Raw genomic sequence first — 15,882 nt, 5'->3', positions numbered from 1 at the left:
CTCAGGGACCACCAAGTAAATCTTAAAAGTATGAGCAAAGGAAGATGCCAGCAGCTATGTGTTGTGTCATTCTAGTATGTACACCTCTAGGAGCAAAGTGCAACTATATATTTTTTCTTCATTAACTATATTTATTGAAATGGTAACAAGCTCTGTTCAAAGTTTCCATTCTCTAAAACAACCTATACAGACAAAAGCAAAGGAAACATCATCCATTGAGTAAAGTTTGCATTTATAAAATGTATTAAGAAAAATATGTGGATTTCTTTTAAACCAAGGAGATTTTATATATAACTGCTTCCATTCCAAAAGAAAACTGAAGTTTCACTGCCCCCTTCATAATACTATAGAACATGTGACAAGAAAAAAGAAGCCTGAAGTTAAATATCCCAGAAATTTATTGAATATTTGCTTGAATACATTCTGTGTAGAAGTGTTAGGCTCGCTCAGTTTTGGTGCTCCCAGGAAACCTCACTGACAGAGGCACTGACCTGAAACAGTTGCCAATCTGGAGTGGTTAGATATGAAAATGTTAAGCAAAGGTCTATGATCCCTCCCTGGGCCACTGGATTTGAGTCTACAAGTGAAAGTAGATATCTTCCGTTTGAAGAACTCAATTTGCGCAAGTTCTATACAAGACCAAATGCTGTTTAAGAGAGGATTCCACATGTTGGTCTGTTTAAAACATTCAAATATTTTAAGAAAGTATCTGCTTTTGGAGTTGATGATACTGGAAACTTTCAGTCCAGGGTGTTTGTATCTGGGTGTCTAATTTATCATATATTCTCCTTAACTGGTACTCATCCCAGGAAATTTAGTCTTCAGCTTTAGCTTCCATTTCCTCAGCATCATCATCGCCATCCACCTCAGCATTTTCCCTTTCCAGCCTTTCTAGTTGCCTTGCAAGCTCAGTCTCATCTGTGTCAGTAACCACCTTGGGCTGAAAGACAGGACACACACATACCATTAACATTTGGTTTTCTTTAACCTCTTTTATATTTCGTGCAAAATATCACAGATAGGAAAGAAAATAAACCAAATTATTCTATTGGTACTCATCCTAAATGCATAGCAAGAGATCAAACTGATTCAAATTTACATTATGAAAAACAAAAATATTACTACTCAATATGATTTTGTGACTTTTTATGGTTTCAATATTCCCTGCAGTACTGGAAACAAACACTAGTGTGTTAGTGCAAAGAAAACCTGGTCTGACTGGAATAGCAAAAAAATTAAACAAACCACCTAGCATTTAAAAAGTTTCTAAAAATCTGAATTTTTATAAACAAAATTTATCAGGAACACAGGGAAGTATTTTTGCTAAATAAAATTTGTTACTGACAGTTTATGTTTAAGCAGAAACAATATTTGTTCAATTCAAAGAAGGTACCACTTATTTTTTGGTAATGGTAGTTTTCCACTGAGATTTCTTCCTCCGCTCTAAAATAGCTAGGAAAAAAGGTGCATTTTAATACAGAAACAGTTCTCACCTCCATCTGCACATTGAAGACGCCTCTCTTCTCCTCAATCTTTTCTTTAATGACAGCCATGGCTTGGTTCAGAACAGAGAGGCCTTCAGTTCTCTCCAACGTTGTGGTGGTCATCACATAACGAGGAGGAGCTATCAGATTAATCTATAAAAATTGAAGAAAAAAGGCAGATTCAATGATAAAGAAACAGACAACAAAAACTGAAGCGACCAATACTGCCCTTTTAAAAAAGGATTGACATATACCACAGTGCAAAGAACATGTATCCATTATTTCTCAAGCGGCATGAACCACTTATGATAAAACAACTAAGCTTTTGGTTTTAGAAGCATACAGGAGAATGTACAGCCCTGTCTACTTCTTTATATTCATCATTAGAATAGCAATTCTTATATAGTGCCTTCCATTAGGGAATTTGTCAAAGTGGGTATTATCCTTATTTTAGAAATGGACAAATGGAAGAACAGAGTGACAAAGTAGCACATCATATACTTTTTCCAAACAACTGATGTTTGAAATGCTGAGGCAATGACTGCATACTTTTCTGAGTAGATTAGGTAGGTGGAGTTTACTTGCTCTGTTAAAAGACATTCTAGCTGCTCCCAGAAGATAAAAGGTGATTCAGGGTCTTTGGAAAATGATTATCCATGAATGCACCCAGTATACTAAAACTTTTCGGGCAGAAGACTGTGCGAAATTCATCATGAGAACCCAAACACACTGGAGCTAAAAGTATCCCCTCATTTCCCAAGCTGGTCCTTGGAAATAAATACTGCAGGTATATATCCAGGAACAGCAAGTGTTAAGAAACAGGGTTTTATCTAGAACATGGCCTGCCTTGGTTATCCCTGTCAGCCAATTTAATAGAATGGACTCTGTGAGGTCCCTTCAGAGACAAAGGAATGACTTGTCCACCTAGCTGGGAAGAGGGTGAGAAATGCACATGATAAATAGGTACCCTGATAAGACACTCAACTAATTCCAGGCACCATCACCTGACATAGGTCAGAGTCACTTACTTTAATTGGCATGTTCTCCGTGGAACAGTTCAAACCAGCTCTCAGAGCTTCTTTCACTGCATCAATGCCCTCATAACCATAACAGGCAACTTCAATGTCTAAGACAAAGAAACACAATTAATGCAAAGAATACTACATTATAGAACACGGTACAATTCTTTCACGGAAAACTATTTTTAAAAAAATTAATCATTACTAGTCAGCTCTCAGGACAGCTTCAGTACCCTTTGAAAATGGGATGCCCAGGAATGTTGCAGTTTCCCTATCTATAAAATGATGAAAATACTTACATAACTCATAAGAGTTCTTTGATGATTAACAGTCTTTATAGAGTGCTTTGAAATGATAAGATACTGAATAATTAATAAAAGAACTACCAAATTAAGTCAGTAACTTCATTTCATATAGTGGAAAGAGACTTAGATGCAACTTCAAAATATAAAAAAGTGATAACAGAAGATTGCAAAATGAAAGCACTGTCAAAAAAGTTCAAACTAAAGGAAATGTCACCTCAAAACCAAGAAATTCTGCCAACATTAATGTCTGAGGCCCCTCCCCAGCAGTACTGGGAGTTTTCATACTATCGTATTAGTTTACAGTAGAAATGATTACCATGTTTTTTTTTTTTTTGTATTGTCTGTTTGAAGAGGACTCAGAACCATGAAACTCATATTTGCTAATTATTACCTGATTAGTCACCAGACAAAGGTTTTTGTATGTCTATATCCATAAATAATTGCTGCACAAAGCAGTCATTTGTAGATTAGTCTCTCACCCAGGTGATTCATAATACCCCACCATTTTTAGTGGTTGCAATTAAATTTGGATAACAAAGTAAACATCTTAGTCAGCCTCAGACTAACCTCAAAGCCCAAAGGAAAATTCCTTATTTTATTACAAAACAGAGTTCAAATCCAACTTAGGACTGTCAAAATAACACAACAGGCTATCGAAACTAAATGAGGGAACATTCATTCTAAGTCATTTTATGAGACTCTAATCAAAGAGCTTTTGTTCTGGTGATTTAATTCAGTATATAAACAGGATTTGGAAATCAAAATCTACGCATCTATGTAAAATCTTAATTTTAATTCATATGGTGCAATGAAGTAACAGCCTTAGGTATTAGCACAAACAGTTTCACTCCCCCGCACTTTGAGCCATCCCCTTCACCTCCCTAAACCCAGATATGGCTTATTCCCTTCACCTCCCTAAACCCAGATATGGCTTATTCTCTCAACCCCAACCAAAACAATAAAAAAACATAACGCTGATTGCCCTAGAATGCTTTACTAGAGGCATTTTCTACCCCTTTGTGATAGCCTGACATTTGTTTAGTTGGTAACTGTGCTTGTGGCTTGTTCAATTATCTGGCTGAACAGCCAGATTAATGCTTTTAGCAGAGCACACTGGGCTCAATCAACCTGTCAGGGAAGGCATAACAAGCAGCAATGAGCTTAACATGCAATCAGAGAAACTAACATTTTGGGTAACAGGAGATGCCATCAAGGGACGTTGTAAAATCATCACTACTAGACAGGTTCAAAGGTGTAATCAATAACAGTTGATGAATATTTTAATCAGTCTTGTGCCAGTTCAAGGAGATGGACTGGATTACTTATTAAGAAGCTGCTTTCAGAGAAGAGGATTCTGTGATTAGCAATACAAACGTTCAAATATCAGAAAGAAGCCTATGGAATACTTAAGGGAGGAGAGCAATGTTTCTTAGATTGGACTGGTAGGTAATCCACTGTTAGTGTCATTTCAGCCTACCTGAGCCACAATCTCTCCTCCAAAAAATACACAAAAGTACCATGGGATTTAGAGGTAGGAGGACACAGACAGTAATCTGAAAGGCATTTTATTCAAGGATAGCCAATTCTGAAACAGCAATTTCATTCAAATATTGTCACTGAGAGGTAGTAATTATTTTAATTAGGTTTATAATTTTACATTGTGCTTGGTAACTTGATTTCAGTGACTGTGTTGTGTATAGGGGCTCTGGGTTTCAACTTATTGTCCATTTAGGACTCACCAGCTCGGATTTTGACCGCCTGTGGTGTCAGACGTCTATTTATGTTGTCAATCAGCACACGTCTCTCATCTTCTGTCAAATCTAGTCCATCCAGAATTGCAGGGTCTCTGAGTCAAACAAAGCAATGTTAAACATAATGTTAGTGATCTATAAACTGTACAAACAAGGACAAGATGAGACACAAGCAGCAGTATTAACATGTAGTACCACTCCTATAGTGTTATGTATAATGACAAAGTGATCTGCTGTGCAAAGAGAAAGGGGAAGCTTCATTAAGAAACCATTTAAACAATGGAGAGAAATAAAGGCATCCATTTAAAAATACCTTCGCTGTGGACATATTTCTTGGTAAGGGAGGAGCACAGTTACCTCGGCCTTTCATTCAAGTTATGTGGAGGAAATAAGACTGCATGACAAACTCATTTTAATCAAAAGGAGGGAATAACTTCTGTCTGGCATCAAATGTACATTATATTTGCAGTGAAAAATGCAGCCAGCTATATGGAGCTCATACTCCATCCCTTATGCAAAGGAAGCTATGCTCATGTAAAAGAGAAACCCTGACATAGAGATTTAAAATAATGGCTTAATCAAATACCTTAATGTTTTGGTGAGGGGCAAATACTACTCTATAAATGAAAGAGAAAATAAGACTACGTAGCCCACACCCACTCATTATGGTGCTTTGACTCCCTCTAGTGGTAGCTGCACCACACTTGGCTAACAGACATGGGTCTTTTTAGCTCAGGCAGTAGAGTTGATACTTTAAGATCCAGAGCTCCGGGGTACAATTGCTGTTGCTGACCTAGACAGGGGTGAGGTGTAACAAGTGGTAGCATTTCCCTTTAGTGCTGCTTTGCTTCCATTCAGCACACTGCTAAAATGAACAGCATAGCCCACTTAAATTGTAAGCTCCTTGGGGCAGGAATAGTCTTTTTTTTGTACAGCACCTAGCACAATGGTGGCCTGCTCCACAACTAGGGCAAATACATAATCATGTAACTAATAATAACGGATAAGCTCTTCACAGGCAAGTTTTCCCCATTAGACAACCCCCTTGTTATTTCACTGCTGCATAACAGCAATCTCCTGAGCAAGTCATCCTCTATTGCCTAGGAAGCCAACATCCTGATAGCTCCCTTTGCAAGCCCTGATTAGTCAAACCAAAAACAAATCATGGTTCTCTGAAATGCAACACGAGCCCCACCTGTAACACCACCAGCTAGGATGTATTAACCAGAATGCTTTGCATAACAGACTTAATTTTGAACATCTTATGATGAAATCTTTATTGATTTTACATGCAGAAATATAGCATAAGGGCATACATGCTCAAACTATAACCAACAGATTTTATGTCATACTGTTTAGATCCTGAAACATATGAATTTATATGGGGGAATATGGTGCCCTTGTCAAGTCTGAATATCCAGTCTCCTAACTTACAGCCTGATCCTGCACATACTCCAATTAAGACTTCCACAAAATTCAAAAGGTCCTTTAATGAGCAGACACTTGGGGGGCAGATTTAAGTTATTTAGATGCTTAAAGATACAGATAGGCACCTACTGGGATTTTCAAAAGCACCTAGGCACCAATCTGCATCTTTAGGTGTCTAAATACCTTTAAAAATCTGGCCCTGGGTATGCTATTGTGTAAATGATGCATTTGTTTTGAGGGTTAATTTGTCCTTGTACACACCAAGAAAGATATGATGCCAAAGCCAATCACTTTTCAGTAATCAGAAGAGAAAAAAATCAAATCGATTATATGTTCTGCCCTTGAAAATGTAAACCAAAATTTGAGTTTATACACGTGAACAGTGCAAAGGTTAAGATTTAAGACTACAGTTGATGAGAATGCTTACTGCACCTAGTGCACATACCGATACCAATAACTGTTGTTGCTTCGTTTGCTTTCAATGTAGTTTCTTTGGAATATATATTCAATTATGCATTTTGGTTGCACAAACTCTCAAAAAATCTGAAAGCATCAAGTTTGCCTGTGGAATCTTAACTCTGGCCTTTCCACATATGTATTAAGATAGATTATATGATTACATACTGACTTCTCAGATACAATTTTTTCTTATAACCCTTTAAAAAAGTTGTGGGGCGGGTTCCCCTAACCCTAATTCTGAAAATTAGATTTGAGCAGTGAGTTTTCCAGGTTTAATCCTCAAAATAACCCTAGTTATATAAAGGGCTCCAGGTCAATACCACAGTGTTTCTCACAGTATGACAGTGAGCTTTGGGGTTCCTTTTGGAGCAATGTGCCCTGATGGTCCATTAATCAGTGAGCTTCCCTTCATTAAACTAAAACTCTTTCTCCATGGGAGACATATGTTAAATACCACCCAAGAGCCTTGTTAATCCAATTGACAATACTTCAAGTGATCTCAAAACACAATATACAAATACAATTTAAAGAGGATTCAAAACTAGTAATAAAAGCCCTGAATCTCCAGGTGGACATAAGAAAACATGCAGATCGAAATAACCAGTCACTGACACCTAGTGGTGGACTGAAGTTACACTTTTCTAGATTTTGTATTTTAGAATGGGAAGAAAGAAGAGGGGGAAGTATTTTCTGAGAAATCCAATTTTGGTTTGCCAATTGAGTCTTTTGTGAAGGCACTATTACGAGGAACTGCATGTCTTAACAAATCAGTTTGTAAGTGAATGGCCTGTATCTCAGTACAAACTATTTCAACTGATGCACAGCTTCTGCTTCCAATCCCTTAGATCAGTGTTTCTCAGTAACCGTACCATGGACCAGTGCCGTCCCGGAGATATCCCTGATAAAGTTTAGGAAGGCAGCAAGCCAGTCCCTGGTATCAAAAAGGTCGAGAAACACAGCCTTAGAGATAAGCAACATCTACTTCAAACAGATCAACCTCAATACACTTGTGTTTCTGTAATACAGGCATATACTTGGGAACACCTAATTTGGAGACAAGTGAAACAAGATCTAGTTGATGCAACAGGGAACAATCTGGCATATGTAGCTTCTGAAAGTCAATTAAAAAAAAAAAAATAAATCACCCACTATAGGGGCCCTACCAAATTCACATAGCATTGTAAATTCATGATTTCAGCTATTTAAATCTGAAATTTCACATTGCTGTAATTGTAGGGGTCCTGACCCAAAACGTAGTTGTGGGGTGAGGGAGGGGTGTCGCAAGGTTATTGTAGGGGGGTTTGCAGTACTGCTACCCTTATTTCTGCACTGCTGCTGGTGGCGGCACTGCATTCAGAGTGGAGCAGCTGGCGTGGTGGCTGCTGGCCGAGAGCCCAGATCTGAAGGCAGAGCCGCCACCACCAGCAGCGCAGAAGTAAAGATGGCATGGTATGGTACTGCTACCCTTACTTCTCCGTTGCTGCCTGCAGAGCTGGGCGCCCGGCCAATAGCTGCCGCTCTCTGGCCACCCAGCTCTGAAGGCAGTGCAGAAGTAAGCGTAGCAATACTGTGGACTCCCCCGCCCCTTTGGGTCAGGACCCCCAATTTGAGAAACGCTGGTCTTCCCTGTTAAATCTGTATAGTATAGGATAAAAGCACACAAAAGACTGGATTTCACAGTCCGTGACATGTTTTTCATGGCTGTGAATTTGGTAGGGCCCTAGCAATGACCACAGAAGAAAACAAGTTAATGAGGGGCTTGATTTAAGTGAGCTGGAAACTGACAAAGACACAAAGGCTAAACCCTTTACTTTTTTGTGTGTGCGTGAAAAGTATTGCAAGGCTCCTTAATGATGCCATGTTTCCTCCAGACTGGCAGCACTTATAAACCCATTCTGTGTTCAAACACCTTACTCAGAGAGTTCCTCAATAAATTCTCCATACCAAAGCCAATTACTTTTAAAAACAGGCCTGTGCAAAGTGACACACTCGAGGGAGAATACGGCAGAATCCTTGGAATCTAGTTCCCAATGTTAAAGAGCTCCAATGAGAGCATCATGTTGGTGCTGCCTGAAACAGATGTTATCTAAAACAAGCATGTGGCAGACAAAAATTGGGAATTGTGAGACTTATTTGACCAGTGTAAGACAAACGCTGCCAGCTGTCCAATGGGCTAAGAGGAAAATTTTGATGGCTCTATTCTGAGAAACACTTGTCTGCAGCTATGGCACTAAAACAATAAGAGTAAAAAGGTGCCCTTACGAGACTGCATGCTTGAATGCATCATAAGCACCATATCCTGGTCTTTTGTACTTGTCATCAAATACCCAGGCAGTTCTCTGGAACAGACTCTCCAGCTGCTCGTCCTTGGTGTATTCCAACACCTCAGCAACATGGCGAAGGATACTGTAAACCTAGGACAAACAAAAAAAGGGAGGGGATGAAGAACCTCAGTGAAGAATATTATTTAAATTGTAATCTCTTCGGCACAGGGATTATCCCCCCTTACTACGGGTTCGTACACTGCACAACAGAGCCTTTGTTGGAGCCTCCAGGTGCTACTGCAATACAAATAGTCAGAGTAAAGAACGTTCAAATAAAAGGCAGCAATTCTAAAGAGTTATAAATTGAAAGCTTTAGGGTGCTGACACCGTATGATTTTCCCTACCCGGCACTGCATAGGGCAATTATATACTAAACCCTATGCAATTATTAAGTATCTTAAAGTGCTTTATCAACATTACCCTATACTGCACGTGTGTGAGGGTGATATTATTTATACCCATTTGAGGAGTGTTATATTAAACAACATGCGTCAGTCAGTGACTGAGGTGGAAAGAGAACCCAGGAGCCCAAGCTCCCAGTCTAAACCCCAGCCATATATTTCAAAGTGTGTTAAAGGAACTAGAACGGCATTTCATTTTCACAACAGTTCAGCTCTCTGTGGTTTTCTTGGCATGGAGCTAGTTGACAATGTACGTGGTTAGAAGGCAGCAAAGTAACAAAGTGCAGACAACAACTTACAGTTTTTGATTTGGTGAATTTGTCTTCACATTTGATTGCCTCCTCTGGGGAAACTCTTCGCTTTGACAAGTCAATGTAACCTAACAGGAAGCAAAACATTTTGAAAGATTAAATTTCAGTGTACTTCAGTGTTCAGAGTACAAACACTTCACTTACGTTAGTGACAAATGCCAATCCTCACCACCACATCTGAAAGTTTTTACCATTTCCAGGAAAAAGCTAGCAATATACTTTGCTTTTGGATCAGGGCTCGCCCTTTGCCTTCTCTCCATGCCTTACACATCAGCCACTGAGATCAGTTACGAGCAAAGCAGAATTTCCAGAATCATTTAATCAGAGATGAACAACATGAAGAGTGAACCTGTTTTAGCATATTAATATTTGTTCTTTGGATTGTAAATTAACTTAAAACAGCTACCTTTCAAGTCACCAACATTCTTTAAATACTGCTTCCATTTAAGAGCATTTGCCCCAAAATTTAGTACAAGTTTCTCCTTATGCTCTACTTCAGCGATTAACTAGCCACTACTCTTCCAAGAGCTGTGCACATTCTTAGTGACAACAACGCCGGCACACAGAAAATTAAATAAAAGGGATATTTTTGGTGGCATTTCACAAGAAACCATTTGAAGTTGGCATTCTTGGTAGTTTAGATGTGTAAGGCTCTACAGTATGATAGCCAAGATCTGGGGTCAATTTCTGTTGCAGTTCCCTGATCATATCTATGTAAGAAATGAGAGCACAGCATGCTCAGATACTACAGGTAGGCATGTCTTCCATTGCTTAATCCTGTCTGATTAAGTAGCAGCACCGATGGGTTCCAAATGGCATCCCAACTAGTCCATCTCAGGAGTTCCTCTCAGGGTTCAATAAGGGACCCCAAGAGAGTTTGTTAAAAGGAGGATGAAATCTGTAAAGGTAAAAAGTATCCTTCAATGCAGCTTCTCTCATCTGGAACAGACTTTCTGCATCTCTCCAACTCATTTCAAATCTCATCTGAAAATGTTTCCTCTCCCTTATTAACCCTCTCAATTTCTGTCTCTGCTGTTATCTGTGATTCAATTCTGATAAGTATTTTAGGAATACCGTATATACTTGATCATAAGCTGGTTCGTTTATAAGCCGACCCCCCCCCGATGGATAAGCAAAAATGGAAAATTTTTATGACCCCTTCGTAAGCCGACCCTGCTGGTGGGCCGAGATGGTTTGTTTACTTAGGTTTACCTCCGTGCCTGCGGACACTAGAAGTAAATAAAGTGTCCCGGTGCACCAGCTGCTTACCCTGATGGGCCGGGACAGCAACTGGTGGAGAAATGTTTTGAGGGGGGAGAAGCTGGGGGTCAGGAGAGGAACCCCTGTGACCACCCCAGACAGGACCCCACCCATAGCACAGGACCCCCATTCTCCCCCCATCCCATCCCTTCTCACCTTATCTGGGACCAGGGGAGGATGTCTCTGGCCTGGCTGGAGCTGCTCCGGCAGGCTGGGCACGTGGCCGCAGCCTACTCCGGCGGGCCAGAGCAAGCGGCGCAGCCGCAGCATGTTCCAGGGGGCTGGGACGCGTGGTACAGCCACAGCCTGCTCTGGGGGGTGGGGCCGAGCGGCACAGCTGCAGCCTGCCAGCCCCGGAGCTGCAGCTGCTTCGGAGGCTGGGGGGAGAGCAGTGTGGCCAGAAGTGGAGAGACTCTGGCCCCGCGTCTTCCCTTCTGGCTCTGCTGCCTCTCCTTGCTCCCTCTGTTGGGGGGAGGGGCTGTGTCCCACCTCTCCCTCCCTCTACCCGTTCATATGCCGACCCCCTTCTCTGGTGCTTCCCTTTTTTACTAAAAAAAAATTTGGCTTATGAACGAGTATATACGGTACATTTTATATGAAAGACTATACCGGGGTGGCCAAACTGTGGCTTACGAGCCACATGCGGCTCTTTTACAGTTAAAGTGCAGCTTGTGGAAACCCCCCACTCTCCCTACCAGACTTGAGGTGAGGGGAAGAAGAGAACACAGGACCTCTGCTTTGCAGCGGGATGGTGGGGAAGAAGTGTCCTGGAGCTTCAGCCCACGGGGTGTACCTGCCAGAGCTCGGGGCTTCAGCAGGAGTGGGGCTGAAGCCCCAAGCCCCAGCAAGTGTGCCCCGACTCTCGAACTTCTGAAGATTGTCGTATATGATGCAGAGCGTCAGTAAGTTTGGCCACCCTTGGACTATACAAATGAAACAATTGTATTTTCCTGTTTCTAAAAGAGGATGCTTGTATGTTTCATTAACTACTTAGGTCAGAATACAGATGTGGCACTGTCTGAAAATACTCAGTGGACAGCTTGTATGCTGTATCCTATACCAAATGCATTAAAAGAACTTTCAAGTTGTAATGCTAATTATTCAAAAGTCAGGAAATACCAAAGTTAAGGTTGCCTATGCAACCTTACCTCTACCCATGTGTGTATGCATTATATGACGCAGTCTAATTACGTGATCATATAATATTGAGTACACATTGCCTTTGTCTTATTTAGTGCACAGGATGGACTGTGTGGTATGAATGAGAAAATTGTTCATTATTTATGTTTATTCTCACTGCACCAGTAGTATCGATGGTCACAGTTTTCCTCACTCAATATCATCAAGCAGAAGCACTACTGAGCTTTCAAAAGAAAATGCCATTTCACTATGGTTTGTTGACAAAGCATGAACTTTAGAAGTCTTAAGGCCTGATCCTGCAAATCCTTGACAGGACTTCTCCTCACTCCTATACGCAGGCCCTCTGAAGCCAACAGGACTACTTGGCTGAGTAAGGATAACTCACAAGGACAGCAGTTTGCAGGATCAGGCCCTACTTTGTGCCACTGTATATTTAAAAAAGCCAATTATAAACTCAGAGAGTAGCTAGGGTCCCAGGTTTAACAGCATTACTTTTTACAATTACAATCTTAAGTGTCATTCCACCTACTTTCCAAACATACCTTTCTCTTTGTCGACTCTTATGACCACAACACACTCATTCCTGCCTATGCGGATGAGTTTGTTTATGGAGCGGATACGTCTCCTGGATAGTTCACTAAGAAGAATCATTCCTTCAATGTTGTTGTATTCCAGTAGGCTGACATAAGCTCCCATTTCAGCAATGGATCGAACATTGACCATCACTACATCTTCCACCTCTGGAAATTTATGCTGGTAGAATCTACAGCTTAGTCCAGGCATGCTGTGATTTGAGTAAAAATAGCAGAGATTATTATTCATCTCACTGCACTGGCCACCACTAATCCACTATTGTGGCAAATATTGAGATTTCAATTGCAAGTGGAGGATGAAGAGAAATGTTTCCCTGTTTGTCCACAATTTGAAATTGTGCCCCAACTAGCTCATGATTTCATAAACTTTGGCATGTAGAACTTATGCTTAAGTATTAGTAGTACTCATTAAGCCTTAGAAATTATTAACAATTTTAATATTAAACTATATCAAGCCATTTACCTATCTGGTCAGGAAATGTCCAACCAAAAGGGTTTTGGCTATTCCATTATGTTAGGAGAATAATATGAAAAACAAAACCATTAAAAAACTGTTAAGGTTGTTCCAGGGTACAACCTGTCCAACCACCCAAAGCCTTGAAAGTAAGGAAATACCATGTTGAAGAGAGAAGTCTGCTCTGAGCTTGTCACCCAAGCATCACATTATCTATGAAACGCCATACCTCACCACAGATAGGAGATTTCAAAAGGACAGAGATACAAATTACTCTCCCTGCATTCACCCGATTTACAAAGTGACACAAAATCATAACTCAGACTTTAATAACACTGGCATATATGCAAGGAAAACGTACTGGGCAACACATAAAATGGTGTATGGAAAGTAGGAGGCTGGAATTAAGGTTTTGCATTACAGGTCAAGGAGGAGGATTCTGGACAATGTAGTGCATCTCCGTATCCCACAGGGGAACATTCCAGGCTCAGTGCAGAGTCCTTGGAAAGACCCTCTAAAAACATCTTAAAAGGGGCACTTTTGGGGGGTCAGAGCAGAAGTCTCCAAAGGAGATGTTAATGCAGAGGATCACACTAACTGGCCCAGATCTGATGAGGCCCTAGACAAAGAACAGCTGGCTCAAAGAAAGCCTAAGTAAGGCAAGATCATGCTGATCAGAGAGAGAAATACTAAGAACCATCTGGGACTCTTTCCTCTCCTTCCCCTGAAGGCAATCATCATCATCAGCAGCATGGAGCGAAGCCCCAAGACCCCATTGGAATCCTCGCTAAACCTAGATGGCATCACTGGAAAAGAAAATGCCTTCTACTACCTCTAGTTTGCTAGGAAACTTTGCTCCTTCTTCCTGTATGAAGATCCACGTTTGTCACCTCAAAACTAGATGACCATAACTCAGTGTCTGGGCCTGAATATTTAATGCAGAGGCTTCAGACCACGCAGAATGCAGCAGGCCAAGCCTCTGTGAGTACACCAGGCCTGTGCTCCTATCCAGTAGCTCTCACTCTGTTTCAACTGTCAGTTCAAAGCTTTGGTCCTGATCCTGAAAGCTATCCATAGGTCAGGACCCAGCTATATCCGTGACCATGCTGCCACTCACGACCTCCCTTGAGGAAGGAGGAAACATGTAAAGGAATAAGCCAGCAGAGGATCAATGAGCAAGACTATCCAGAGACAGGAGAAAGAAAGGCAAAGAGCCTAAAGCTGACGAGGCATCTTAATTTGGCAAAACATTTAGTCTAAAAATCTCTCTCGACACACTAGTGAATCTCGCTAGTCTGCGCAGGGACAACACCCACAGCGGCGGTGCAAAGAAATCTACAGCCGGGCTCTCGGGGCTCCCGGATGCCCCGCCGCCAGCCCCTACGCCGGCCTACAGAGCAGCCAGCGCCGCCCGCAGCGCTCGGGACAGCGGCCGGACGCGGAGGGGGAAGGGGGCTCCCGGGAGCCGCGTCCCCCGCACTGCGCCCCGCACGCCGCCTCTGGCGGGGCCGCCCCGGCCTGCTGGTCTCGGACGACGCAGTGTCGCCGCCAGCCCCGCGAGCTGGGCCCGGTCGCCGGGGATACGCTCTGCGGGGTTGGGGACTCCGGCGATCGCGTTACCTGCTCGGTATCCGGGTCCCGCTCTCCGCTCCGGGGCTCTCGGTTTAGCACCTCCCTGTCCGCCTCAGCGTGCACCCAGCCTCCCCTCACTGCGCAGCCGCGAACCCGCCCCTTCCTACCTCACACAGCGTGTGGGACCTGCGGTGCTCGCGCGAGATCACATACTCCTCATCATAGAGTCTCCGCGGCCGCCGGGCGGGATAGAAGGACCCTAGAGGACTCATCATAGAGTGCGAGATCTTCGGGACGCATAGACCGCCTCAGGAACTTCCAAATCCGATGGAGGGCGGGGGGTTCTGAAACCATAGAGTCGAGGACCTCCTGGCAGTACAAACCGGCCTAGGAACAAGTCATGCATTTTCCTTTCTGTCACACGGTGGCGCTGGAGCGAGTGAAGACACGTGACTACCACTGCCCCGACAGGCGCGCGTTGTTTGGCCCATATTGCGTCAATCAGCGACATATGGAGGCGACGGAGTCGGAAAGGGCCCAACATCCGGGTCTTAGTTCCGCCGTGTTCTTTGCGCCGGGCGTCGCTGCGCTGGGGTGGAGCCAGCTGCGGGAAGCGGAAGCGGAGTCTGGTCCACCCCGCCCTTGATTACCGGTCGTGGTGTCACACGTGACCGAGCCGGCTGGTAGCGGAGGCAGCAGCGGGTCGCGAGCTCCCTTCGCCGCGGTCAGGATGTCGGGCAAGGACCGGATCGAGATTTTCCCCTCGCGGATGTGAGTGACCCGCCCGGGCAGCGGCATCTGCCGGGCTCCCTTCCTGTCCCGGGCAGAGGCGGCTCCGGGGCTGGCGCAGTGACCAGGGAGGGGATGGGCTCGGTGGTAGCTACGGGCCAGTCAGGGAGCAGCAGGGCCCCTGCTCGGAGCCGCGCCGCCGGGTAGCCGGGGGGAGCCCGCCCGCTTGCTTCGCCCAGCGGCCCTGCCCGTCGCTGCTTTACCGATGGGATTCCGGGGGGTGGGAGCCACGTCGGCCCGAGCGTGTCGCTGTTCCCGGACCCCTACCCCAGCCCGCCCATCACGCTGCCCCGGGGAACGGCCCAGGCTCTGACACCAGGGCTGGGGAGTCTACAAATTTCGGGTTCTGCTGTCTGGGTGCAGGGGCTGCAAGGCGCTGTGTGTGACTCGTCCTAGCTTTGTCACTCACAGGTCCCAAGGTCGGAAGGGACCGTTGTGATCATCTGGTCTGACCTTCTGTGTAACCCGGGCCTAGGACTTCCCTGTGTCAATTCCTGTTTGAACTGGAGCTTGTCTTTTAGAAAAACATCTAGTTTTGATTACATCTGACTTGAGTTGTACAGGGCAGCTGGAAACTGGGGTCCCTGTATTT

The 15,882-nt window shown here is 43.4% G+C and overlaps 2 protein-coding genes across 2 annotated transcripts in view; one reads left to right on the top strand and one right to left on the bottom strand.

Moving 5' to 3' along the window:
* Positions 1-380: 380 nt before the first annotated feature.
* Positions 381-14,736, bottom strand: EIF2S1 (eukaryotic translation initiation factor 2 subunit alpha). The gene is made up of 8 exons (XM_005306687.3): positions 14,550-14,736; positions 12,425-12,666; positions 9,471-9,550; positions 8,709-8,860; positions 4,548-4,654; positions 2,513-2,610; positions 1,494-1,637; positions 381-940 (listed from the first exon to the last, which is right to left on the bottom strand). Exons 2-8 carry the CDS (start codon positions 12,663-12,665, stop codon positions 815-817), a joined length of 948 nt encoding a protein of 315 aa, XP_005306744.1. The 5' UTR covers position 12,666; positions 14,550-14,736; the 3' UTR covers positions 381-814.
* Positions 14,692-15,882, top strand: part of ATP6V1D (ATPase H+ transporting V1 subunit D) — a 20,578-nt gene continuing 19,387 nt past the window's right edge. Inside the window, exon 1 of the mRNA XM_008172804.4 lies at positions 14,692-15,272. Within this exon, the coding sequence (XP_008171026.1) occupies positions 15,232-15,272 (41 nt within the window). The 5' untranslated portion in view covers positions 14,692-15,231. The remainder of the gene's footprint in view (positions 15,273-15,882) is intronic.

Source organism: Chrysemys picta, chromosome 4 (assembly GCF_011386835.1).
Source record: "Chrysemys picta bellii isolate R12L10 chromosome 4, ASM1138683v2, whole genome shotgun sequence".
Lineage (NCBI taxonomy): Eukaryota > Metazoa > Chordata > Testudines > Emydidae > Chrysemys > Chrysemys picta.
Note: the sequence above shows the minus strand (reverse complement) of the source record. Positions and strands in the feature narration are given on the sequence as shown.